At 45.6% G+C, this 14,618-nt stretch overlaps 1 protein-coding gene across 1 annotated transcript in view; it reads right to left on the bottom strand.

Moving 5' to 3' along the window:
• The window catches only part of LOC144826935 (GTPase IMAP family member 4-like), a 274,180-nt gene that overhangs the window by 235,514 nt on the left and 24,048 nt on the right, over window positions 1-14,618 (bottom strand). The window contains exons 3-4 of the mRNA XM_078685396.1: window positions 14,365-14,517; window positions 13,373-13,491 (exon numbers count right to left, since the gene is read on the bottom strand). Coding sequence (XP_078541522.1) covers window positions 13,373-13,491; window positions 14,365-14,459 — 214 coding nt within the window. The 5' untranslated portion in view covers window positions 14,460-14,517. The remainder of the gene's footprint in view (window positions 1-13,372; window positions 13,492-14,364; window positions 14,518-14,618) is intronic.

Below are 14,618 nucleotides of genomic sequence, written 5' to 3'. Positions count from 1 at the left end.
TGTTAATACCACCGTGGGATCTTGCTTCCATGTGATTGGTCTCCTCCGTAGAATTTTCCCTTTTCTCCCTGACTCCCATAGGAAAACCTTAGTTCAGGCTCTGGTTATCAGCCGGCTTGACTATTGTAATGGTCTCTTGGCAGGTGCAAGTGAGGAGGTTCTGGATCGTTTACAGGTAGTGCAGAATACAGCAGCTAGGTTGGTGCTAAATGCACCCCCCAGATCCTCCTCCAAACCGCTACTTCATAAACTTCACTGGTTACCAATACGCCAACGAGTGAAGTTTAAGACCTGTTGCATCATCCATAAAGGCCTCAATCAATTAGGACCGGAGTATCTGGCGAACAAATTTGTTCCTTATGTTCCCATCCGTTCTCTCAGATCCAGCGATCAACTGTTATTAAGTATTCCTAAGATAACTAAATCTAGGCTAGGTGGTAGGGCCCTCTCTGTTGTAGGTCCTAACCTGTGGAACTCACTCCCGCTTTCATTGACGCAATGCAACGACCATCTCCAATTCAGAAAATATTTGAAAACTTTTCTGTTTAGTTTACTTTAATTAGTACCTCTGAAGGCTTATCGGAGCTTTACAGCACTTTTTTAAATCTCTGCTTCTTTATCAGTTCATGTACCGGTTGTCTGCAGCGCGGAGATACTCCTACGGGAGTTTATTCATAGCGCTATATAAACCCGTAAATAAATAAATAAGGAGAGACACTGAAAAATGTATAATTGGTTGTATTTTACTGGAGTGAATGAATTAGTACATGGTACTGAATGGGTCACTAGAGGAATCACACTTTGTTTGTAGGAGTGTATGGATACTGACTGGGGAATAGTAGGCCTGACACACAAGTGTGTAGGTGCTTAGAGGACTACATGCATAGTGCATAGGAGTTTGAAGCAGTCCATGTGCTACGGCTCTGGATCTCTGTATGAGTACTTGACTACTGACTGAATAATTAGAGTACTACAAGGAGAGAGACTAGGTGAATGTATAATTGGTTGTGTTTTACTGCAGTGAATGGATTAGTACATGGTGCTGAAAGGGTCACTAGAGGAGCACAAGGGGAGTAACAGGGTGTTTGCAAGAGTGTATGGATACTGAAGGCCTGAAAAACAAGTGTGTAGGTAGTTACAGGACTACATGCATAGCGCACAGGAGTTTGTAGCAGTCCATGTGCTAAGACATGGTGTTGAATGGGGTGCAAGAGGAGTGACCGGGTGTTTCTTGGAAGTGTATGGATACTGACTAGGGAATTGAAAGTGTGAAAGACAAGTGTGTAGGTGGTTAGAGGACTGCATGCATAGTGGATAGGGGTTTGAAGTAGTCCATATGCTAAGACCTGGATCACTGCATGAGTACTTAGGTACTGATTGAATGGTTAGACTACTGCAAAGAGAGTGCCTGGTGAATTTATAAGTGGTTGGGTTTTGGCGCAGTGAATGGATTAGTACATGGTGCTGAATGAGTCAGAAATGCAAGGGGTACAATAGATTTTTAAGCACTTATGTGTCTGCAAATACATAAAGTAACCAAATGCTTCTCTCACAATGGCTACCCAAATGCACATAGACTCACAGTGTGATTGTAGACATGCAACACTATTGATTGGAATTGAATCAAAGACACTCACTAGCCTGAAAGGGGTAAAGTGACTGCACACATTCTACATATTTCACTACTGCATTCTAATGTGAATACCTGACTCATTCTGCAAATGCATAAGCAATGACTGGCTTCTAATTCTACTAAAACTTGACAACAGGATAGGTTTTTAACCACTTATCTGTCAGCAAATACATGAAGTCACCAAATGCTTATCTCACAATGGTTGCCTAAATGCACACAGACTCACAGTGTGATTCTAGACAAACAACACTATTCCTTTTACTGTACCAAAACAGAATCACTAGTCTGGAAGGGGTAAAGTACCTTCACATATTCTACATATTTCACTACTGCAATCTAGTGTGAATACATGACCCATTTTGCAAATTCATAAGCAATGTTTAACTTCTAATACTTCTAAAACTTGACAACATGTTAGGTTTTTAAGCAGTTATGTGTCAGCAAAGACATAGTTACCAAATGCTTCTCTCACAATGGTTGCCCAAATGCAGACAGACTCCATGTGTGATTCTAGACAAGCAAAATGACTCCTTGGACTTTAGCCAAACACACTCACTAGTCTGGAAGGGGTACGATAAAAGCACACATTCTACATATTTCACAACTGCCCTCTACTGTGAATGACTAATTCTGCAAATGCATAAGCAATGACTGGCTTCTAATACTACTAAAACTTGACAACAAGATAGGTATTTAAACAGTTATGTGGCAGCAAAGACTTGAAGTAACAAAATGGTTCTCTCACAATGGTTGGTCAAATGCACACAGACTCACAATGTGATCCTAGACAAGTAAGACTACTCCCTGGACTTTAGCAGGAAAAACACATTCATCTTATTAAAAACAAAGACACCACATACAAACCCTCATAAATTAATAACTCACCTTTCAAATTGATTTGTAGATTAAGAAGCATCTCAATCACACACCGGATTTGCTTATACAGAATGTCTGTACTACATTGCTCTTAGCAAAACCAAAAAATGGCAAATGTTCCCTCTCATCCTACACACATATACATGTAAATATCAAATCACATTGCTTCCCACATTAATTCAAAAGATACCACACATTTCTATTGGTTACACGTTTCAACCCTTTCCAATTGACATAACTTTGAACCCTACCCCCAATCTGCTACTGCCTGTTACCATAGTAACAGTTCATGGAACACTCAACTGAACACATAGGTCACAGGTTCAGCACACAATGTTGCTAATCCAAACAATAAGTGTGCTTGAATTTTCACAATATCAGCTTATCCAATCTAATGTTCCCTTCAAACAGTTTTTACTAACCAATAAGAAAAATGCTTTTAAAACACAGAAACATGCACCCTACTTTCAGTCTATAATGTTCTCAAACAGCCAATCATGTTTCTTCTTTCTTCAAAACTGCCTCTTATCCACCATTTTAGAAAAATCTTAGGGGGCATATTAACAAGACCCTTATCGCCGGATCATCAGCACTTTTCTGCAAATAACGTGGGAATATTTGCATCGCCCTATTATCTAGGCAGCATTAAGTCAATTAACGTGGCTTAAAGCCATGTTAATTGCCTTAACGCTGCCTTGGTAACAGGGCCTCTTTCACGATAAACTCATGGTAAAAGGGGTGTTGTGGTGGCGTACACCCGTGACACCCATTCACTTTGACGCTGCCATCTATTATCAAGAGAGGCAATAATAGGTGGCAGCACCGAATTTAAGAACAGGAAAGACCTCTTCTTAAGGTGGTGAAATGAGGAGAAATGCTTCATTTTTCCTTGTTTTTGTTTTTTCCATGTGTGCTGCCTTGTGCAGCACACATGGAAAAAGCAAAATGCCAAGGTTTGTTTATGTACAGGATGGTGTCCCTTCCTGTACATAAACAAACCTCTTTTTAAAAATGCCAATTTGAAACTTAAATGTGTGCTGCATGAAGCAGCACACATGTCAGTTACAAAATGGCATTTACGCTTTGTTTATGTGCAGGAAGGAACACCTTTCTTTACATAAGCAAACCTTCTCTGCCTGCGCTGGCGTTAAGTTGTAAAACTTATCGCCATTGCAGGGGGAAACGCTAGGCTGCACCATATCCTTTGTAATATGATGCAGCCTAGCGTTTCCGAAGTGGCGAAGAGAGGGGTTAAGCCAAGGCAGCTAACATCTTTCTTCGCCACTTTGTTGGTAATATGCCCCTCAGTTTTCAAACTGCCATTTCACATACAGACACCTTCTGAGTGCATCCAGACCTCCCTTTAAGATGCTTAGAGTGTGGATTGTGGGACACAGCTATATTTTCTGGAGCCAAAGGTATGCAGAAAACAGAGGTATTAAGAAAGACCTAGCTTTGCCAAATGTAGACATTAAATGGATTGGTCAGAGAGGATTAAAGTGGCACCAATTGATGCCATTGGTTAAATCCTTTTTGCATCTCCAACACCCTGACCTCATAATTGTGCACTGTAGTGGCAATCACCTAGGCACTTTGACTGGGGTAGGTCTGGAAATGCTTATGAAGGACACCTTTGGAGAATTGAAGTCACTTTTCCCCCAAACTGCCTTTGTCTATTCTAACATATGCCAAAGACAGAAATGGAATTGGTCCAATCAATTTTTTCCACAGATTGAGAAAGCTAGGAAACATGTCAATAAAGCTGTTTCCGCCTATCTCCGAGATGATAGGACGGGGTCCATTCACCACAACAATCTGCGTTTTAATATGGATGGCATCTGTAGGAGAGATGGTCTACATTTTACAGATGAGGGTAACAGAGTCTTCCTTATCAACTTTAGACTCTGCATAGGTACTTACTTATAGGTACCAAAATCTCCCAATAAGCACAACAGCTTTTTTTAGAGCCACCCAAGATCTAAACACATAAGCTTGATATATATCTGAAAAATATTACTTTTTTTTGCTTGGAGTCGCGCACCCAAATTGTCAGGAGTCGTGCACCCAACACGTTAGGAGTCGCGCACCCAATGCGTGCACACCAGGAGGCCGCACTGGGTGCGTGACTCCTAATTTGAAAATAAAAATCTTTTTAGCACCTACCTCTAAATTATATTATCCCCGGAGACCCCATCCCCCGGGGCCCATACACAGTGTTGGGGACAGTGGGGGGAGCCTCAATGCCCCCACAGTCCCGCCGGCTCCCCACGTCCTTAGGGAGCTGGCATTGCTTTTCCACATGGGGAGCTGCTAACATGCAGCTCCCCATGTGGAAAGGCTATCTGTTTTGCATTTTGAAAGAGAGAGCAGGTTTCCCTGCTCTCTCTTTCAAAATGCAAAACAAGTTTGCTATGCCCTGCCATAGGAAACAGCACTGTCCCGGAGGTGGACACCCCGAGACACTGCAGGAGCCCTACCCTGGGGGGTGACGGTCCCCATGGCCCTCAACAACTCACAATATACAAAGCCCCGTGGGGTGGTGGTCCCTGGGACTTGAATGGGCCTTTGAGCCCCCCTCACTAATTTTTTTAAAGCCCAGCGGGGTAGATGTCCCCGGGGCTGGGGGGACCTTTGAGTCCCCACCCATGTAATTTGCTGGGGGGTGGTGGTCCCCGGGGCTGGGGGGCCCCTCTGGGCCCCCAATTAAATTAAATATTGGTGCCCCCAGGATTTGGCCTCCTGGGTGTACATTATTAAAGATGCTGGGGGAGCCCGCGCTTTGTTTAAATGTTTTTTTTACTTGCACCCTGCGCGCATTTTGCCGTTTAAAAAAAAAGCCATTTGGGAGCCGGCATTGCTTTTCCACATGGGGAGCTACTAACATGCAGCTCCCCGTGTGGCAAAACAATCTGGTTTGCATTTTGGAAGAGAGCAGGTTTCCCTGATCTCCTTTTCAAAATGCAAACCAAGTTTGCTATGACAGGACGGGAGCCTTGGCTCCCGCCCTGCCATTGCAAACAGCAGTGTCCCGGGGTGGACACCACGAGACACTGCAGGAGTCAGCCCTGTGGGGTGGCGGTCCCCAGGGCCCTTGATGCCTCCAGGAGGGGGGCCACGTGGCCCCCCCACAATATATGAAGCGCTGTGGGATGGTGGTCCCCAGGGCTTGGGGAGGCCTTTGAGCCCCCCCACTCATTTTTTTGAAAAGCCCCATGGGGTAGCGGTCCCCAGGGCTGGAGAGGCCTTTGAGCCCCCCACCCATGTATTTTGTTGGGGGTGGCCTTTGATCCCCCCACCCAATTATTTTGTAGCCCCCAGTGGTGGTCCCCGGCTGAGGGACCCCTCTGGGCCTCCCATTAAATTAAATATTTTTTCCCCAGGATTTGGCCCCTCCAGTGGCTAATTATTAAAGAAGCACGGGAGCTTTGTTTACATTTTTATTTACGTCATGATCTGTGCACCCTGCGCTCATTTTTCCATTTAAAAAAAACATTTTGGGGCCCGGGGCTCCTTGTGCAACCCCCTAAGCAGGTCTAAAGGGTCAGGGTATTTCTACTCTGCCCCCTTCATACATTTTGCACACTTGTTGCACTGATTTCTTGAGCCGCTCTTCTACCGAGGCACAAAATAGCTGTCAACACTTCCTTGTTTGGAGTGTTGACAGCCAATTAGCATGCAGCTCGTGATCGGAAGGGTGTGGCAGGGTGCGCATAGGAAGCGCGGATCCACCGCTCCCATAGATATATATGTGATTTTACTTTTGATTTTCTCAGCAACTACTGAACGGATTTACACCCTTTAACCAAAGGGCACGAGTCTGAACCAAGGATTACCACTTGGCCAAATTTGGTGTCATGCTGTTCAGCAGTTCGGGCTCTAGCTGCGGCTAAAGGTTCCTATGGGAAATTGCATGGGGAAAACACGTTTTAGGGCCCAGCCCCAATACATTAAAGCATGTCTGGGAGGTGGTTATACCCCCCTGTGACAGAAAACCTATTCTCTGGGCCTCCCCTGCTGGAGTTTCGTCCAGCAGCAGGAGGTCAGACTCGTGTCTGTGGCTGGCAGCATCCATTTTGTGATGCCAGGGCTCTGTAAGCTGGTATTGGGTAGACCGGTGCTGTCATGTCTCTCCCTCCAGAAGGGTGGGGTCATACTCTCACACCAGTTACTGGTATGGGGTATGATTCCAAAGTGTTTGACACCAAACAAAACATGTTTCAATGCAGCCATCCCAAAGTTAGTATTTACCGCAAGATTATTATGAACTTAAGCATATATGGTTTGACTGCATCACAAACAATCCCGGAATCAAGGTTCCGAAAGCTGCAGAGGGGCTCTGCTCATACATGGGCACCCTCTCACATGAAACCCAGAACCCTGCCTTCAGGATTGTTAAGGCCTGCCATAGGGGTGTGACTGATAGGTTTACATGTGCTGTGATATAGAGCGATATAGTAAACCTATATCTCAGTAAGGGGTGTATGCACCACCTTACCCAGGCTACAGTAGCAGACCTCTGGTGTCATTTTAGAAGGCTTCCTAGGGGTGGCACAATACATGCTACAGCCCGTTGGTAGGTCTCTGAGGTACCTATGCCCTGGGTATATAGTATACCTTATACTAGGGACTCACAAGAGTACCACAGAATCCAATCTGGAGTGTACCTCAAGTATATGTAATCATTATCATCATTAAGAAAGCTTGTTTCGATTGTTACAAATTTACAATCATAAAACACAAATAAAAAGTGTACATTAATTCCAATCAAAAGGAATTATGGAACAGCAGTTGTATTATAGGGCAACACACATACATAATTAAAAACCATATAAAAAAGTTGTAAAACAGTTAAAACAAGCAGTTATAATTCATCAGTTGTAGTTAGACTTTTCCTTAAACAGAGTACTCTCTTTAAAAACATGACAAGCCTCCATACTACATGTTCGTTATCCAACAGCTGAAGTTTTGAAAAAGCTGGGCGACATTGTCTTAGCCCATATGTTTTTAGAAGTTGAATTAACCACACTTTCCTTAATTCCGAATAAAAGAGAACAGAGTTATGTTATGTTATGTTATTTAATCTTTTGTATAGCGCACGGCGACTCAAAATAGAGTATCCCGGCGCTTTTAGTAAAGGAGAGCTGCATCATAATAACATAACACGTTTAAAAGAGGGGGGCGAAACAATGAGGACCAAAAAAGCAAGCAAAGTAAGGTCTACTGAGTAAACAGCCACGTCTTAAGATCCTTTCTAAAAACAAGTAAGCTGGTTGCTCCCCGCAAGGAGAGTGGCAGGGAGTTCCACAGCTGCGGTGCAAGTAAACCAAAAGAGCGGCCACCCACTCGGGCTCTCTTCACTCGCGGAACAACCGCCAGGAGCAAAGACTCCGACCTCAAGGAGCGAGTAGGATGATAAAAAGTCATTCTCTTTTGAAGATATTTTGCTCCCATCGCATGGAGGGCTTTATAAGCCAGGATCAGAGCCTTAAAGGCAATCCGTTTCCGGACTGGAAGCCAGTGCAAGGTCTTCAGCAGCCCCGTTGCACTAGCCCGCCTATTTAAGCCATAAATGGCTCTTGCGGCCGCGTTCTGCACCACTTGGAGCCGCTGCAGCAAATATTCTGGCAGGCCCAAGTAGAGGATATTAGAATAATCTAACCTGGACCCGATAAGAGCCTGTACCGTCAGCCTCCTGTGCTCCTCAGACAACAGGGGAAAAAACCTCCGCAGCATCCTGAGGAGGCCGAAACAGGTGCCCGACACCCCCAAAATCTGAGATTTTAAAGAAAGCCCATTGTCCATCTTGACCCCCAAGTTCTTGGCCATTTTGGAGAAGCAGGACGGAGGAAACATGTCAATGGGCCACCAGGCCTGCCAATTAGGCTCAGTATCACACCCAAAGAAGAGTACCTCAGATTTCTCGGAATTGCACTTGAGGCTGTTCAGTTGGAACCAATGAAAAACAGCCCCAAGGCAATCCCGGATACTCTCCCCGTCAAAATCTCCTCCTCTCATACATGAGAAGAGGAGCTGGGTGTCGTCCGCGTATGATAAGATCCGGGCCCCAAATGACTCCGCCAACGCCGCCAAAGGAGTCATAAAGATATTAAATAAGGTCAGGCTCAGAATCGAGCCCTGAGGGACCCCGACTCCCAAAGGCGGCATTGCGGCGGAGTCTGGTGAGGCCCAGACCGTTTGCCGGCGGCCAGCTAGAAAGGAGGAAAACCAGCTGAACACCGTCCCCCGCAAACCTATCTCATGAAGTCTCACGAGAAGGCCGTCGTGGGGGACGGTGTCGAAGGCCGCCGACAAGTCCAACATCACCAGCATGGCTTTGCCCCCCGAGTCCAGAACACCTTTAACAGTCTCTGAAACCTCAAGGAGCGCAGTCTCTGTGCTGAGATGGGGACGAAAACCCGACTGGGTGGCATGCAGGATCTCGTTGGTCTCAAGAAAATTGGAGAGCACCACCTGAACGTGTTTTTCCAAAATCTTCGTTAGAGCCGGCAGCAGGGAAATAGGCCTATAGCTGACAGGGGCCTTCGGGTCCAGTCCAGGTTTTTTAAGCAGCGGAATCACCATCGCCTGCTTCAAGGCTGGCGGGACCGCTCCCTGGCTCAACAAAAGATTTAATAACGGATTCGCCAGCGGATTGATCACCTCTGCCAACCTCGCCAAGATTTTAGCCGGGCATGGGTCCAGGGGTGAACCCGATTTAAGATTACCCATGAGGGCTAGAGAGGCAGAGGCGGAGATTGGAGGGAACACGCCCAACGTCGGACCTGGCGAAGCCAACGGAGGCAAAATGGCCTCAGAATTAGTCGGGACCATAGCCACCGCCGGTGGAAAAGAGTCCTGAATAAGTTGGATCTTGCTCGTGAAAAAATCAGCAAGATCCACAGCCCAAGAGTCAGAAGGCTTTTCATCCAAGGTGTTAGATCGTGGGGAGGTAAATTCTCTCACAATGGAGAAAATCTCCTTACAGGAGTTGGCGGCGGCTTCTATTCTTCCTGCAAAATAGGCCTTTTTTTCCAGGCGAATGTCTCGATGGTATGCCTTCACTGCCGATTTATAGGTCAGCTTGGCAGCAGTGTCATATTGCGCCCGCCAAGCTCTTTCGGCCACCTTGCACTGCTGCCGCATAGCCGACAGTGCAGCGGTGAACCAGGGTGCAGAGACCCGTTTCGGCGTCAGGCGAGAAGGTACTTCAGGAGCGAGATCATTGAGCCTGTCTAAAAGCCAGGCTTGCAGAGCCCCCAGATCCCTCTCCAGATCGCCTGAGAGGGAGCAGGGATGATCCACCACGGCCTGAGCCAACATCGCTGGGGTCACTCGATGGTATGCCCTACGGGCACCACCCTGCTTCCATGGTAAGCCAGGCACCGGTTTCACTGTGCCTGTGATCGTAAATTTAGCCAGCCGATGGTCAGACCATAGCACCGGGCTAATCTCAATCTCCTCGAGGGGCGATGACGAAAATACCTGGTCAAGAGTGTGTCCCTTGTCGTGAGTGGGCCCCTGCAGATGGGGGATCAGTCCCAATGGGATCAAAGCCTCAGAGAGTTTAATCGCAGCAGGGTCCAACGGATCGTCCATCCTAAAGTTGAAGTCCCCCACTACGATACAGTGTTCCGCTTTCAGGGCCAGTCCCAACAGCACGGAATCGAGATCTTCAAAAAACGATCCCGGTGGACCAGGCGGCCTATAAATCAATAAGCCCTTCACTGATTGATGCGGGGACAGAAAAATTGAAAAAGCAAGGGTCTCTGAGCCGCGAATATCCTCCACTGATAGAATGAGCAGGACGTGCCTTTCTTCACCACCAGTGCCACTCCGCCACCCCTTCCCACAGCTCTGTCCTTCCTGAAGATGTTATAGTCAGGCGGGATTGCCAGGGCAACATCTGGGTTGGAAAATTCACCCCACCACGTCTCAGTAAGCATAAGACATAGTGGCTTCACCGTATCTAGGAGCTCATATATGTCTTGCGCATGTCTACACGCCGACCTAGTGTTTAATAGCATGCAGCGATATCCAATACTAACGTTGTTACGATTGGACATCAATAACTGAGCGTGGTTAGGGCGCCAGCCACACCCAGGGCAGATGGACTTACCCAGGTGGCGGCCGGGGAAAACGGTACAGCAACCAGTGGCGAAGTTGTCGAGAGAACGTAACTCCCCTGCAGTATATTGCAGCACTGGTGACCCGGGAGTACACATACCTGGTATCAAAGCCCCACCCGCCGCCCCGAGCGCCTCCGGGACGCTGACGGGCAGGACTCTGGCTTGACTCAGGCGCGAGTCAGGCGCCACCGCTGCGCGGAGGGGAGCGAGCTTTAAATAGGGCTCACCTGAGGACCCAGTCAGCGCTAGAGCGCTGAAACAAGTGGCACAGTAACCAGCATCCACCCCCAAGATGGAATCCAGGCGCCAAAACGAAGAAGGGACAAATCCGCTCAAAACGCGGTGGGGGGAACAATTTAAATGCAGGTATGTGGGCACAGCAGGAAAGAATTAAAAACAGGGGCAAAATACAATTTAAATGAAAGAAAATACAAAAAACGGTTTTTAAAACTGAGCAGCGCTGGAGATCGCTATTCCAGCAGCATAGCGCGCGTGCGTGCTATTTCCTTTACAGAGAGTGAGCAAAGTGAATGCTCACCTTAAATAGGGCTCACCTGAGGACCCAGTCAGCGCTAGAGCGCTGAAACAAGTGGCACAGTAACCAGCATCCACCCCCAAGATGGCGACCAGGCGCCAAAACGAAGAAGGGACAAATCCGCTCAAAATGCGGTGGGGGGAACAATTTAAATGCAGGTATGTGGGCACAGCAGGAAAGAATTAAAAACAGGGGCAAAATACAATTTAAATGAAAGAAAATACAAAAAACGGTTTTTAAAACTGAGCAGCAAGGGAGATCGCTATTCCAGCAGCATAGCGCGCGTGCGTGCTATTTCCTTGTGAGTGAGAGTGAATGGTAGACTGGCATGAGTGATTATCGCAAGGGCACGATGGGAGCTGTCTAGACTAATCATTCATTTTAGGCCACGCCACATAGTATATTAAACCTAAATCTAGCCAATAACAGTCTATCGTAGATTACAGTAACAAATAACAAATATGGCTCCATTCCAAATGTAGTTAAATCAGATTGATGTTGGTTAACGGTGGGCTTTGAGAGTTCACTAGACAATCTGGCCTCTTCTAACAAACAGAGCACCTCCCTTTTTAATGTCTCCCTTGAAATCATCTGCAAAGAACTTGGATCGGTAAAATATTCTGGGTGCCCTAAGTTGTCAAAACTGATCCATGGTATTTTTAAGGCTCCGTCTAATTTAAGACAATCAGCAAGAATATCCCGATTTAACTGTGTTTGCTCCTTGATCCAGATACTATGCCACAATAGTATTGGTTCTATTTTAATTAAATCAGATATAAAGGGGAGGACCAGTTCTTCATGACAGACAAAATATGATGTACTAGGGGGGACAGATAGTATAAATGTAAAAATAAATCTCCACTTGTTGCAGATGCATGGTATTTGTTAGACCCCACATCCTGGCTCCCTACATTGTGGAAGTGATACACTTTACTTTCTAGATTTGTATCAACTCCCCCAGGGGTTTCCGGCCCAATTTCTTAGAAAAGGTTAGCAGGGCGTTTGATGACCAGATGAGCATCAGGTTTTTGGCAATTATAGTTTGAACCCATGATTGTTTTTGATTAAACAGCACACCCAAATATGAAAAACTCTTAGTTGCGGTTAGTTTCTTCCCCTCTGCGAAGATATCTTTCGCTCGCATGGATCCCTGGCCACATCTCATTACGCATGTTACTGAGGCCTAGTTCCTTTATAAAAAACAGTGAATCCATTAAGGAACCTTTGCAGAGCAATTTGGGTTCTTGCCAACATAAATGCATCAACCGCATAAAGTAGTGCCGGAATAGGTCGGCCTGCAACATGGGGAAAGTCATGTGTAGTTCTTACTAATGCTTCTCCTAACCCATTAGTATACAAGTTAAAAAGAAAAGGGGCCCGCACGCAACCCTGCCTCACCCCCCTATGTAATCAATTTAAAGGGGAAAGCAGATAGGCTGAGGTCCTGAATAGCAGGATCCCAGACAAACTAAGTCAAAAATCAGCAAAACACCAGGAAAAATGTGGGGGCAACCATGCAGTCAGATTCCATCTTCCCACACATGTCCTGAGTAAGGGACGCTTGCACCTTTCCTAAAAACCACTACAGAGCATACAATATTAATAGGTATTAAAAAGCATACTCTACTGGACAGCAAATATAGTACTAGGCTGTACTAGATACCACACTGCACCAGTCTGCATACAGTGCTCACAGCGCAAAACACCCACTGTACTAGAAAGAGTGTCAGACATTACACTGCACTAAATGAAGCACTGCACTAGAGATTGCCTATATTATACAGCAAGCTGTAGTAGAAGGAGTACAGCAGGCCTGCTTTTGATTATAGTTTCACACTATGCAGCGTCTACCCGTGAGAGGAATGTACTGCAGCATATCCAGGCTCCTAGATGAAACCAGCCCAATACAGTAGTTGCAGTAGGACTGTACTGAAGTATATACAGACTCCAGAATCAGTCACACTTTACTTTGATTGTGTTCTTGATTGGACTTGGCCCAGAAGGTACCCCACTTAATTGTTGGTAATTTTCATTCACTACTGTTCTGGTCACAGCAAGAGATTCTGGACTTAGAAGGGGTTTTCACAGACCTGTGTGAGGATGAAATTGGTCCCTGTTGCCCAGAGTTGTAGGAGGAGGCCCGCCAAAGATATCAGTATGGGTTTCAAAATATAATTGTATTCAGCTCTCAAGTACACTCACCTTTATATGTATTCATGTCCTCTTCAGGCTTCTGAGTGTTTACAATTTCAATATTTGTTTCTTTTTCTTTTCTTTTTTTCATATCCTGTTCTTGATACTGAATGTTCCCCTTCTCACACCTGACCAGACAAAGACATTATTTTAGTGCTACAGAACATTCAAAGGCTACAGGATCTGAAAAGGTACAGCCAATACATCCTAGTATTGGAAATACAATATTGTAATCACAGAAGCTCATGCAGTACAGCACTTGGAGTATCTTACCACACACACATAAATCAGCAGTTCTCCGGTAATAAAAAGTGTCACAAACTATTCCTTAAACTCGGAAGGCCCTTTTGCTCAAAAACCTTTCTGGGATTAGCACATGATAATACAAGCTTAATGACCTCAGAGGAATCAGTGACTAACTCACTACCAATACACACAACCGTCCTCTCTCTTCATCTCCATGCATGTCTATTTATCTGATTACATGTATCACTCTATTTTCCTCCATTACTTCCCTTTCTGTTCCTCCCTCTCTCTGGCCCTTTCTCCCTCTCTTTCAGAAAGCTCAAGGGATCTCAAAGGTAACTGTGAAACGCAAACACTCAAACACGCTAACTCATTGTGCCATATTGTTTCTAGATTTGTTTCACTCTCTCTCCTTTCCCCAATTTCTGTCTATGTCTGTGACTAACAGCACAAACATAATTGTAAACAATTGATGTTACTACACTGACACTCTCTTTTCATCACTATTTCAAATCTGTTTCTCTCTCAGTCCCTCTTTGCTTCTCTGTTACTGAATTATACGTGCCACTACAAACACACATACACACACACTCTCTCTCTCTCTCTCTATCTTTCTCACTAACAATGTTGGTTTGTTTGTCTCTTTCTACCATAGTTCATGGGATCTCAAAGGCAGATAATCACACACACACACAACACTATCGCCCTCACTACTTCTTTTACTCACAATATATGCCTTCTGATCTTCTACTCACTCTAACAATCTTCTTTGTCTGACTGTCTCACTCTCTATGTTTCTGTGTCCCTGTCTCTCTTGCTCTTTCTTCCTCTCCTGGAAGATCCTGCACATATCCCATGGGGCACAGAGTCAAGGCTGATTTGCATATGGCCATGTCTGAACTGGGGTCCTGTGGTGAGCAAAAAAACAATGGAGTTAGGCCCAGATCTCTGTACTGGGTTCAATGTATGACATTGTTCTGCATTCTGTCCATCAACTGTTGTTTTTACA

Source organism: Lissotriton helveticus, chromosome 4_1, assembly GCF_964261635.1.
Source record: "Lissotriton helveticus chromosome 4_1, aLisHel1.1, whole genome shotgun sequence".
Taxonomy (NCBI): domain Eukaryota; kingdom Metazoa; phylum Chordata; class Amphibia; order Caudata; family Salamandridae; genus Lissotriton; species Lissotriton helveticus.
The sequence above is the reverse complement of the archived record's forward strand: the minus strand, read 5'-3'. Positions and strand labels throughout refer to the sequence as shown.